Source organism: Amphiura filiformis, chromosome 2 (genome assembly GCF_039555335.1).
Source record: "Amphiura filiformis chromosome 2, Afil_fr2py, whole genome shotgun sequence".
Classification (NCBI taxonomy): Eukaryota; Metazoa; Echinodermata; class Ophiuroidea; order Amphilepidida; family Amphiuridae; genus Amphiura; species Amphiura filiformis.
Window position 1 is genome coordinate 30,452,768 of NC_092629.1, and position 13,843 is coordinate 30,466,610.

The following is a 13,843-nucleotide window of genomic DNA, read 5'->3' on the forward strand; positions in this document are numbered from 1 at the left end:
TGATACCCCCCTTCATCATTCGAGTGGCCCCCGGGACGTCGGGGAGTAAGATTTGCCATTAATTTTGGTGGAAATAAAAGATCACCTGAAACATAATCATAAACATACAATAACTCAATTTGCTAAAACTCTGCCGAATTCATAACGATATGCATCGTGAAAAATAACCATGTGGAGTATTGTTTGCATAATGGGTTGATGGTTGAATAAGAAACAGGATCTCTATACAATTCAATTATTCAATTTTAGCAAAGAAAAGCAAATTATACCAGGATATTCGATATGTTGTTCTTTGTCGCTCTAGAATCACACCATTGCAACAAGGCTGTCAACTTTTGGGGATTGCTTGGCGTGACTGCCGCGTGAGATAGTCTGAGAGGGCATGTGGCCCAGACAAATGAGTAATTGGGTGTGGCCCCTGAGGCGTGGAACTTTTTCAAAAATGGAAGTCTAAATGAAGCCATTTGGCGAACCATTGTTGCATTATATGGTTATTTTCACGTAACTAGTTTGATGATGGGTCAGGTGTTATACTTTAGTAGCTCAGTCTTGGTGTGAAATATACTACCTTGGCGTGAGATTTTACAACCTTGTCATGATAGCGTGAATAAGTGCCCCATCGCGTGACTGTCACGCCCAATGAGTGACAGTTGACAGCCATGCTATATATAGTATATCATATAATTATGACCTTTTGAAGCTGTTGACTTTGACTAGGGCCTAAAAATTGTTTGATTGACATAACCCGACCGAAACTAAAAATGTGACCGTCCACGGCGAATGAGCCGTAAATTCCTCCCCCGGTCAATTTTGTTTTATTTCGTGTTTAAAAAATAAACATCATAAACTTGAAAATGGTATATCATTTGACTTCAAACGATATCCAGAAGAGGGGTTATGGTTTGTTAAACTTTGCTCCTTCAACAAAATTATAGCTTTTACGTTTTTACATGTGTCTCTTTTTCCACATTGCTGGCAATAAATATCAAACAGTCATAATTGGCGGTCATTTCAAATCATCCCCAAGTCAACGAGGTTTAAGAAAGTTCTCTCATTGTTAATTGTTGGTTATGCATACCTGCACAAAATACAATGCCTGGTAACCCACCACTTGAACAGGATTTAGCAAAAGCAAACAAAGACCAGAGCTATTAAAAGTTCTATAGCCATCTAAGCCTAGGTAGAAGCTTATTATCCACTTCAACAATAGGATTATTGATTATTTTTTGACTATCAAAATGAGACAGATGTCGGGCCAGCTTAAGTTACCGATGAATACGACCTTCGTACACATTTTACATCGTAACTCAGACTACAATTTAGGGAATTTACGGCTCATTTGTGCTGCCGGGTCACAAATAGGCCCGACCCCGAAAAAAAAATCAATCTCTAACTATGGTCAATGTCTGGTGGAAATATATTATCGAGTTTACGTCATCAAGCATTCGCTAGAAGCTAAACATGACTGGAAGTAGAAAAGAAAACTTGTTTACATCGAAAAATTTACGTCCACCAAAAAGTATGTAGCGGGGTTTACATATTATAAGCAACGTATCATAAACTAAGCTACGTGGCATTCACGTGCGATCGACATCAGAACAATGCTTCATTGTTTGATTGTTTGACATTTTAAACCCTGGATATATTTAGGTCTAATATTATGCGCATACCTTTAATCAGCCTAAGTATTACGATGGTGCTGAAATAATCAATCGAAATATAAAAAGACAACGTCACTAATGAAGATCAGGTTCCATAATGTTGTATTTGATAAATGCCTGAAATGCTGTTAATTTTTTTCGTGTGTTCAATAATCATCAGGGTGGGAATTAACAATACGTACTGGGAAATACCATTAAATACTAAAGAGTTTGCATGTTGAAAGCTGAATTTTCTTTAATAAAATCTGCTATATAAGATTTTAATCATTATTATGTTTTGATCAGTTGATGGATCCTTGCAAGTGTGTGAAAATATTGGATCCAAAACATAATAATGATAAAATTGGATGCTTTACGGCCAATATTTATTAGTCTCGCTATGAGTTGTAAAATATTGGACTCGACGATTTTGAAACTCATAGCTCGACCAATAAATATGGGCTTAACCGATCCAATTTTATATCATAATTGTAACAAAAAGATCAATGGAGATTATATCCATCACGTTTCATGACAATCCGGCATTCAATATTCAGTTCACATCAGATGACCTTAACATGACGTTGAACATTTTTGGCACTCAATGGTGATCACACCCACCACTCAAACGATCTGTACTCAGTTGATTTCGGATGACCTTGACATGAGATTCTACTAATATTTGATGGAAGCCTTTTAAAATTAGCTTCTTCAGACCAATTTTTACCTTATTGACGGTGAGCCGTCAGATTTCTCAGCAACGAGAAGCCCTATTTGGCGTATAGGATTACCAGATGCCGGACGTAGTCTCGATTTCGATTATACAGACTTTCGTTAGACAGCTCATGCATGTTATTTTGACGGGTTTCCGCCAAGAACGTATTTGCGTCGTGTGCCAGACTGTCTGACGCCTACCTTGGTAACATGTGACGTTAGGCAAAGCGGGCAATAATATCACAATGATACAAGTAATTAGTAACAATAGAAAACATTGTAATTTATTTTACTTCTATTATAAGCTACATAACAAGCCAACATAGGATCCGGTTCAAAGAGTATAAAAGTTGCAAGAAAATATCAATAGGTTTCATACTGGTTGGCGTGCGAACAGATTGACTTGAAACCTAAGGTAAGAATGTTTTATTTAAATTTGTTCACATCATCAAGAGCTTTTTTAATTTTTTGGTTTTTTGTTTCTGTGTTGATAAAATCCATTCCTAAAAATAGTGATGTTGTAATTATTGCCATTATTTACTATCATGGTTTGGAAACAGGCACTGATTTTAATACAGGTATGTTTTATTTTAATTTCTTAGGGTTGTTTGCTTCATCATCATTGTTGTTGTTGTTGTTGATAAAATCGATTCCTAAAAAATAATGATGCTGTAAATATAGCCGAATTTACCATAATGGTTTGGAAACAGAATAAATCTTAATACAAGTACTATAACAGCATAAGCCTGTTTTGTATTGTGTTTACGAAAACTGAATTGAAAAAAAAAGTTACCGGTATACTTGCTTTGGCATATTTGTAATGTTTACAACTGTCCCAACTTGCACTTAAATGGAATTAGCCAAATTTGTTTTGTTGAAATGCATTGTTGATGTTTTGATAAGACATTAAATTCCCATAATAGAAGTAAGTTAAGGGATGAATTAATAACAAAAATAATGTATTGTATGTTTCTCTCGTTGTAAAAGAGTTACAATTCACTCTTCTCTCACTTGTGGAAATTTAAAATGAGAATTCTTTCAAAAGCGAAGAGAATTGGGTAAAACTATGAGAACTGCGATTTTTGAAACTTTAATCCCCGTGGGACTGATCGGGACATGCTATACTAAATATCGTGTTAAATTGTCTCGTTTAAAACAACGCAATAGGTTGTTTTCAATTTAATTACTACTTCTAATTCATTTGGATTAGAAAGCACGCCCACAGGGTTGAAAGTTTCATGCAAATGGGAACATTTTCAGTTCTCTTAGTATTGTACAACTCTCATCGCTTTTGAAAGAATTCTCATTGTAAATTTCCACTATTATAAATACCTATAGAGTGCCTGACCAATCCAACAGATGGACTATAGTGAAATCTTGTCAACCTGTTTAGAGCGATTTATTTTAGATTTGCTTTATTAAAGCCATGATTTACGACCTTTTTAAATGAATTCTATTAGTGTTATTTTCAAACATAATTTTTGGCATATTAGTACATGTTTACACATGTACTTACGCTTAATTGTAATCAGCCAAATCTGGACAACAAAGCATTGTTGATATTAGTATAAAGCATTAAATCTCTCACATAGAGCACCACAGTTAAACGGATATGTTTATACGCGTGCTTTCTTTAATTTTATCTCATTATTTGACCAGGAAACTTCCTTGGCAGTTATAACTAGTATTATTTCATATTTTTCGGCAAAGAATAAAAACATACGATTTGACTGAAATTCGGTTTATTATAGCTTTAAAGTCTGAATATACAAATGATTCAAATTTTTAATTTGATAATGTATAATGCTGAAATAATACTGGTAATAATTACGGTGAAGGGTTTCTGTCCATTTGAGCTGAAATAACAAGGTAAAGTGTAAAAAACAAGGTTAAAAATGTCGAAATTTGCTCTGTTAACCTCTAAACACAAACAATTTGGTTGATTCTATTTAGGTGCAAGTTGGGACATGTGTAAACATTACAAATATGCCAAAAAATCAGGTTTGAAAAAAAAAATTCATATTATAAGATCGTACGTTATGGCTTTAAATTAAGCAAATAACACAGCAAACATTGCAAATAGATCAGAATTTCAATATTTTGTAATTTGCATTTAGATTTTGAGAGATTTTTTCCATTAAAATAATGATGTTTAAAATAGCAGTATACATTGAATTTTAATGTACGTTCACGTTTCTGTTTTTCCAGAGTATTGAAAATTGTGAATGATTTTAAAAGACACCGAATCGGGAGTGATAGCTTAAAATCATACAAGCACCATGCATAGTCTGAAAAGTAGACATATTCTCAAAACCCTCTGTGTGGTTGCATTGTGCTTTCTCGGAAGTACTACAGGGTTTATTCAACTTGAACCGGTTCAAGAACCAATTCAAATCGCACCAGTTGATTTAATACACATCGCACCAATATGCCCAGTCTGTACATGCCCACAACCGACACCGTTTCAACTTACAGAGGAGCAAGTGGCCAGCATCAATTTTGACAGGTAAGGCTACAGCCCGGGGGCTACAGAAACAAGTTTGTTCAGTGTCGTAGGCTGGTTTTTAGAACATAGTCAATTGAGTTAGATGTCTTTTTGACATTGAGAATGGAGTTTGGAAAAATTTTAGAATAAGCTATGGTACATCGAAATATTTTGCCATATTGAAGCTGAATTGTTAAATATGGTAGCAAATTGGAACAAATTCGACCAAAGAGCGAATAAACTTGAAACTTTTTAGGGTAACTCATACAGGCGTTAAGATTGGGAGGATCCATTTTTTTGTGACTTTAATAATAACAAAATAATTTTTTATGAAAGATTTAGGAAAATTCCGAATTAATTTCATTCATAGGTTTGATTGATTTCATATTGCTTGTTAACAAAATACATACCTGAGAAAAAAACCCTTTTGATGTTTTGTCATTCATTTTTCGCTTGATCTCATTCATGGATTTATCAATGAACATGATGAAAAAAATCTAAATGTATTGCTCCTAAAAACAAGTGCACGCGGCTATTTTTGCGTAAGCAATTTACACTTTGGGGGGGTGGTTTTCAAACTTGAATTATTCATTATTTATTATCGTATTGCTCTCGCTATAGCTACACTCCCTACCAGTTTCCCCGGTTAGGTGCATTCCCAGCTATTTTCCCATTATTGAGTGCATTTCTCTCTCCACCGACCCCCCACACACACACACACCCACACCCCACACCCCTGCACACGCTGGTATATGGTGAGAACCTACGTTCGAAATAAGGATTGCGCGGTAACTACGGTTGTCTGGTATAATGTGGCGAGACCCGAGAATTCATACAAACTAATTCGTCATGTTCGGTATGTTTTTTTAATATAGAGTTCACGAGCTCCAAAGTAATCCTGATTTATTACAAGCTGCTATAACAAAGCACGAGACAATAGTTCAGCTGACACCTCAACAGGAGCAGGATGCAAAGTCCATGTATCCTACGTTATTTCAATCACAGTCTGCTGCAGTGCCCGACTACCAGACTGACCCCAGCTTAGTAGAGATAGGCTTTCAACCCGCGAATGATTATGGTTATAGGTATAAGAGAGATTTCCGGTCCTTTTCTCCGTGGATTCGAAAGTGTCCAGCCGTCGACAAAATCGAAAATATTACGCTGGCTATAAATAAGGATGGGGTTCTGGTTCAGGTTATACAGGTAAGACACATTTTATGCTTGTCATTGCACTCTCTGTGGAAGACAGGATTGCTGACCCTGTCGTCCGTCGAATTCCTTTCTAAAGATCACAACCAACACATATGTCGTCGGTCACAACACATAGTGGCGTACGGCGATTTTGGTAAATTTTATGACATTTTGCCCAACGGTTTTTCATATCAAGTTCTTCAATCTTCAAATATACCAAGTAAGATAGCTCAACTATACTTAATTAATAAATAACGTTAATTAATTAATTAATTGACTTATGTTAACAATCCCGTAAGAATCCAATATCTACCGTTTCTCAAACTGACGTACGATCAACATACGCCATTATTTGAAACGGCGAAAGTCGGATTTGATGACATTTACGCACATAATCCGTCAATAATTTGGCGTACGCTTCAGAAACGAGCCAAAAACCCCAAATCTTCCATTTCACATAGTGGCGTCACGGTTGTTTGATGGGATCATTTATTAGTTTTTCAAACAAAACATGTACATTGAGATTTTTATATCACTGGAATACTCTGGTTACATAATGTGTATGTACAAAATATTTCTTGCAGATTAATTCGTTTTGCAAAGATATCGCGAAATTTGAATTTCGTTCTGGTGCACCAGAACGAAATTACAACGTATTGTCTATGGAGCAGTGTAATACACATAATCATGCATAACTCGCAAACGCAAAATCGGAATCAACTGAAATTTTGGGAATATGCTTTTTCGTGGATATGTACTGAAAAATGTCATAAAAAGAGGATGCTAGGATCACGAAATACTCCTTTAAGTTACAGTTTAATAGTTAAATCCTTTAACTTCAATTTCCAATATAATCGGTCCACTGAGAGATAATATTGGAGGAGTACTGACTATGTTATTAGTAGCATATCCTTCAAACGCGTTTTTCTCGGAAATGTATTTTGCGTTTGTCCTGCACGTACGCCACTATGTGTTTCGACCGACGATATACATAATAAGCTAAAGGAAAACAAGTCCATTCAGTGATTTGCCCATCCGATTTCAAAATTCCGAGTTTGGGACCTTTGTCTTTGTTAATGCTATAGATGTGCTAACATAGCCTACTGGTGGTTATGCCTAATAAATAGCTGTATATTGGAGACCAAAAAAAGGAGTCATTTTACATGAATACACAATTACGAAATACTGTGAGTTATGGCCAGTACCCTTTTTGCACCTCAAAGATGGTAAAACTTTCAGTGTTGCCAGATCCTGAAAAGATATAAGAAAATATCACATGTAAAATTTTAATTTCTTGTTGGAAAGTACAAAGATGGGTCTTTGCAAGAATATAACTATTATTTTTGTTTCTTCTTGAATAACGGAGCTATGATCCATTCTTTGTTGGATAAATTTCAGAATTATCAGTCTGAAATGAGCCAATCTTGCCTAAAACACATTACAGACCGCTACCATGGCAACGGGTATCATTATGGGCGAGCAAAATTGATTTTTACAATCTACACCCAAAACCCTTCCAATCTATGACATAAAAAAATTGGCCTTTGCCAACTATATAATGATTTTTAGATAGGGTGACTCTTAAGTATATAATTAGAATTATAAAGTTTACTTTGAGCACTGCTAAATATCAAAAATTTTAAAAATATCATATTTTAATATTTTGTCATAAACTCTGTATTATATCACAAATTTAAAAAATTCAAAATTATTTAATACCAGAAGGACATTACTCGTATTCAGAATGCAATTCGATATGTGTACTCTCAGCTTCCACAAAAAATACTGTGCAAACGTTTTGTAATTATTCGCGCAAAACATATAAAAGTATACATTTTTATGAAGGCAAGACATCAATAAATCTTAATATAAATACAGATTTGGGGTAAAAACAACAATTTTGAAGAAAATCACAAAAGTGAGTTTTTGGCAATATTTGTTAGGTACATCATAACAAAACACTCTTTCCAAAATATTTTATTTTGTTTTTAGCTCAATCTTGAGGCTCCATTCCAAAAACGTTTTTTTTATTTTTTTGATATTGGCCTTAATTTTTGAGATATTGACCATATAAGGCATCAAAATGAACTTTTTAAAATTCAAAAACGCCTATTTGCACAAAATGATGCCCAAAATCGGAAATAGACCAAAATATAAAAAATGAGAAAACCGTTTCTTGAGTCGATCATGCTTTTTACGATGATCATATTTGCTTACCTATAGATGCTGTATTTATTGAGTTATCGTGTACCTAAATCGTCATTTTACCGAGAAAATGAACATTGAAATAATGGCCGTTGAAGTTTAAAGTGGTCACATTTTGCACTTTCATCGAATCTCACAGGAGAATGCGACAGTTTTCGTTTTTGTAACTTATATTACGTAAACATCGGGTAAATCCACAGCCCCTTGAGAAGTTTAAGCGAAATCCATTCATAACTTGATATTTAAATCGGGCGAAAGAACTTGAAAAACCCCACATTTTATCAGCTAAAACGGAGCCATATGACCACTAGGTTTTTGTGAAATCAGTGCTTCCGTGGTGTTTCCATAAGATGCGCCGCGAATGCAGATAAGCGTCGCGTATGCGTCGCGTATTTGTGCGTTAACAAATTTCGCGATACGCAACGCGATGAGTTGTTGCGCGCGTGTACCTTGCTGGTACAACAAAGATTTTCTTTCCTTTTCAATTTCAAACACGAGTGGAATAGTGAAATAAAATCCTTAAAATATTGCAGTTGGAGTTTACAAATCTGGATTTTCATTCCTTGTATTTATAAAAAAAGTACAAACATATCATAAAAACTCAATTTTGAGAAAGACACAATGGCTAGAGTACACAGCCGCGTTAATAGCATTATGTTAGAGTATTTAAAATTATATTTACGTTATTGAATGCTATGAGAACGTTTTATACCCTTTTTATAACCTGATATTTGAACGTTTTCTGGCAACCTTTTGATTATGTTATGTTATGTTATGTTATGTTATGTTATGTTATGTTATGTTGTGTGCTATGGGATCATCTGTTGGCAAGTTGAAGCGTTTGAGAAGTTTGAGAAGCATATTATTGTTAGCACGCTTAATACTAACTGTAATAACGTGTACTCGCATCGCCACACATGAATGCACCTAATTTATTGCGATAATTACTTGGACTTGATTGCCACAATAATAATCATTATGATGATAAAAGCAATAGGTCTATATTAAAAGCAGAAATGAATGAAAAAAGGTTAAGTTGTTTCCATGTTGCTTGACAAAAGCAAGTGGATTTTTACTCACTTCGTCCTTCACATCGGAGGACTTCATCAGGTATATGACTGATATGGTCCACTTTCCTGGGAAACTGGGTTTCCGGTGCTTCATAGTCTCTTTTCCAGCCTTTTGAAGAGGATCGTAGACGTGACTTAAGAAATATATTCCCTCTTTGTTTATGGTCTTGCCCCCTCTTCTCCTTATTTCCATAGCTTCCCACACTTCTCCAGACTTTTTAATATCCCGTCCAAGGACGAAACATTTTAGTGAGGAAAAATGTACTTGGTTTTGACAAGCAAAATGGAAATATTTATTTTAACCATCTATTCAACGAAAAAATCTTTTTTGTTTTTTATCCCAGAGAATAACAACATAATTATTTTCTATTTTTAGGTGATATCGAATGAAAATGAAAATCTGAAAATCATAATGATCATGTTTTCATTGCTTTTTTATTGTTCTATATTACATTCCAGCCCAATTCTGCATCCGGAATTTCTCAATGGATTCTTAACGAGAAATGCCTCCGCAATTATGATTATTGTGGCAGCAACTGCTATTCCTTTCTAAGCTGCAGAAATGCTGTCAGATACGTGGATGTACTGGCAATTGGTTTTGATGACAACACGGTGGTCACAGTATCTATCCATCAAATACGAGTTTACTGTTGCACCGCGCAGGTACACCGATTCTGGTGATAGAAAATGGGGATGTCAGCCAATCAGAACGCGGCAAACGTCGAGCTACCGCCATAAACTTTCTTAATAGTGGTTAATAAATCGAGAATTGAGAGCCAGAAAGACTTAAATCCCAATACCTTGCTCCAAAAAAAATGAGCATAGAGTCGGCAGGACACTATAGAAGATACAGTACATTGATTAGGAAACAATTCAATAGAAAACAAAAGAAATTCTGGAGGAAATATTGATTTTTGGAGACCAAAGCAAAGAACTATCCTAACATGTTTGTTTGAACGGTATTCCCAGCAAACACAAAAATGTTTTTAAAACGTTATAAAGAAGTTATATTTTGGCTTTCGGTTTAGGTAAAAACGTTTTAATAACATTAAAATGTCGGGCTATATAAAGGTCATGAAAACGATTTAAAACGTTTTATATGAAAACACACTACAACAATATTTTTTAAATGTTTTTAAAAATGTTATTGTAAACTATTTTCGCAAACGTTTTTGCCAAATAATTTGTCAACACTTAAATAACATTATGTTAAAATATTTGCGCTCAGGAAATACAGAAATGTTCTTAAAATGTTTTATTCAAAACGTTTTAATAACATTTAAATGTCGGGTTATGTAAAGGTCATGAAAACGTTTTTAAAACGTTATTGCAAATATTTTGGGCAAACACGTTTCGCAAAATATTAGTTCAACCCCAAAATAACATTCTGTTTAGAATGTTTTGTATCAAGTTTTACGTTTTCTGTAAAACATTTTGTGTTTGTTGGGCAGTAGGTTATCAAAAAAGGTTTTTAAATGTTATGAAAACGTTTTATGCCCTTAATATACCCTTTATATAACCCGACATTTAAACATTTTCTGACAACCTTTTATAACCTTTTGCGAATGATGTCGAAAACGTTTTGTGTTTGCTGGGTAGCAAATCTGGAATATCTCAGAGATATTGTGCCAACTTTAGGCTCATTTTGTGACAGCTGGTCATAGTGAGTTACTGCTTTCTGGTTGTGAACCCTTGAAATATTGGTGGTGTTTTTCGCCTTTCTCGGTCAATCCCATAATCCTTTGCTTTTAGAGGCCTTATGTCTTCGTTATTATACAAATACAACACGTTTTGAGGGGAAGTAGTCAAAACTATACTGGTCCCTCGGTGTTGGATGATTTGACTACTTCCCTCCGCGACGAAATGAAACATGTTGTATTTGTTTTACTATACCTCATAAATATTTTCACTATCACGGCCTAAAATCGTAAATAAAAGTCAAAACACACACCAGTCAACGTGCCGGCCGGCATGTTAAATAAGCTTAATATTTTGCTTACCTGATTTTATTGCAGGATTTCTGTTCAATTAGTATTTACATTTGACCTACATTATTGTAATTTTATTTTTAACTTTCCATAAATAACATTTTGTTTCATAGAACGCCTAATTCGCGTGTTATTATCCGTCGGTAATCTCGGCAAAGTAACTGCAGCAGACGCCATTTTCACGATAATCGCATCTGCAGAATCGCCGTTGTGTAGCATAACGCTACGTCTGAATGAACGGTGACGCGCGGGGTCGAGACACCGTGTGGTAGTAGGGGTACGGAAGTTTTTACTACTTCCCCGCGTTCGCGTAATTGGACAGGCGCGGGGAAGTAGTCAAAATACCGTACTCGGACGCTGGCGTTATTAACCAATAAGATGTCTGGATTACCTAATAAATATTTATGAGGTATACTAACACTTCCCTGCATGCGGCATTGAAATAAGCAGCAGCGATGTTCGCTAACGATGTGCACAACTGCATGACGTCGGTTGATGAGATTAGATTTCTTAACACAAAAGGCTTATAGGATTTACAGAAAAGCTAAATTTACAAATAATAATTTAACACACTATCAAAATACTAAATATTGAATTTCTACCCAACATCATACCAACAATGAACAACTCTGTTATTGGCATAGAGCGACGATAGAGCGACGTTCCAAAAACTTTAAAACCCTAACCCTATCCCTCAAACTTAAAGCTAACCTAAAACCAAAGCCCTAATCCTAATCCTAACCCTAAACATAACCCTAACCCAACACTTACTCTAACTCTACGCGTTAACACTGTCCCTAGCCTTATCTTTTACGCTAACCCTATCTTTAATCACTTCCGGAATAAATACCTTTCGGACTAATTGGCTGTTTCCCACAACTCAACTGCTGGGAAACATTGTTTGTGTTATCTTCAATGGTATATGTGTGGAGTTGCTCATAGCTGGAACAATCTTGGACAAAAAACAACAACAACAACATTTTCAGAGTGCAAAAGGTAGAATAATACAGGTAGCTTTCGTTGATTAGAACACAAAAGTGCAACTTTTGATTTCATTTCTTCCTTAGATTTTAGATCACCGTTTCTTTAATTCTCAACCAATTTTAACAAATAAGATCTTAAATCAGCGCTAAAGAGTATAAGTAAGTATTGGCTACTTGTTTTCATTTTGACATAACTGCCTTTGTTTAGGATATACTGGGATATACATAACTGGTATCTTAATTCTGTTGCTTACTTTATTTAAACTTACATTATTTAACATAGGCTACGTATAATTGCTGTACATATTCAAATCAAATGATACTAGGTGAATATTGGATTTTCTGCACAACATCAATTAAGTTGTTCATCATTGTTGTTTACACTTTGGGAAAATGACTCACCTTAGGGTTTTGAGATAATTATGATAGTATGTATTTAGTAATCTTTAACAATCTTAATTATTATCATTACGTGAGCAGTGCCTTAAAAATCAAAGCCAGAGACCAGAGAAAGAACCAAAATCACTGGTCACATTATAATCGTCGTCCTAATCTTTCACCTGTTTTACCCAGTCAATACCACAATAGGACTTGGTGCTATTGTGGTATTGACTGGTTAAACAGGTGAAAGATTTATAGGTTGACGAATATAATAATAAAAGTGTTTTTTCGTGGATCTTTTTTGCTTAGATATTTTAGGCACTCTTCACGTAATGACAGGGTTTACGTTATTGTTGATGTAAATAGCGGAATAAAAAATACTGGGTGACTATTGGATTTCTGCACAAAGTAAATTATTTGCCTACGAGGTCTGACAGTTTCACCAAACAATCAAGAACTTGGTCATCATTGTTCGTCAATTACTGGGTCAAAATGACTCAGACATTATTTAGTAGTGCATTTGCATCGTTGCTGTACATCTATTATAGCGGAATTAAATAACACTTGATGACATTCATATTTTCTGTACAAAATTGTCTCACTGCTCCAGTAAATCCATTTATGTTTAATTATTTTTCACGGTTCTTCCTGCTTCGATAGTGTAAAGCACTGTCTAGGTATTATAGTTAACGTAACTGTTGATGTACGTACAGCATCATTATTGTTTATTATTATTTGCCACTTGCTGGGTAAAAATTACTCACCTAGGTATACATAGGTATACCTTAACGTCAGACCTTGTTTAACTATGGCGTTCAGTCCTACGGAGGAGGACCTTTTCGGTATTTATATAACTTATTCTATATTATTGCAGATCCTGTTAAGGGCAAATGCATGAAGCTTATTAGTAATATGGCTACAGATTAACTTTTGGATTTTGTTGGAAGTAAATTGAGTAAGTCCATAGTTAGACCTAACGTTAGACCTGGTCTAACATTTTTTATGCATAAGAACACTAGCTTTTTGAGAATGCACTGGTTTTATTATGATAATTATGTATGTAAAGCAATGTATATTTTTAAAATTCGAAATTTCAGAAATTATATTATAACAATAGTTAGTGTATGGGCATCGTTGCGGTACATATCTACATAACGGAATTAAATAATAATTGATGGCAATCAAA

The 13,843-nt window shown here is 34.7% G+C and overlaps 1 protein-coding gene across 1 annotated transcript; it reads left to right on the plus strand.

The window, feature by feature from the left end:
• Window positions 1-2,664: 2,664 nt before the first annotated feature.
• LOC140146078 (uncharacterized) lies at window positions 2,665-13,843 on the plus strand. The gene is made up of 4 exons (XM_072167829.1): window positions 2,665-2,769; window positions 4,563-4,860; window positions 5,715-6,042; window positions 9,765-13,843. Exons 2-4 carry the CDS (start codon window positions 4,634-4,636, stop codon window positions 9,984-9,986), a joined length of 777 nt encoding a protein of 258 aa, XP_072023930.1. The 5' UTR covers window positions 2,665-2,769; window positions 4,563-4,633; the 3' UTR covers window positions 9,987-13,843.

What these genes read in the sequence shown, in the direction of transcription:
- LOC140146078 (XM_072167829.1), top strand. Translation starts at nt 4,634, where the DNA reads ATGCATAGTCTGAAAAGTAGACATATTCTCAAAACCCTCTGTGTGGTT. An exon ending in GCCAGCATCAATTTTGACAG is followed by an intron (nt 4,861 to 5,714) that starts GTAAGGCTACAG and finishes TTTTTAATATAG; the next exon opens with AGTTCACGAGCTCCAAAGTA. An exon ending in TTCTGGTTCAGGTTATACAG is followed by an intron (nt 6,043 to 9,764) that starts GTAAGACACATT and finishes ATTACATTCCAG; the next exon opens with CCCAATTCTGCATCCGGAAT.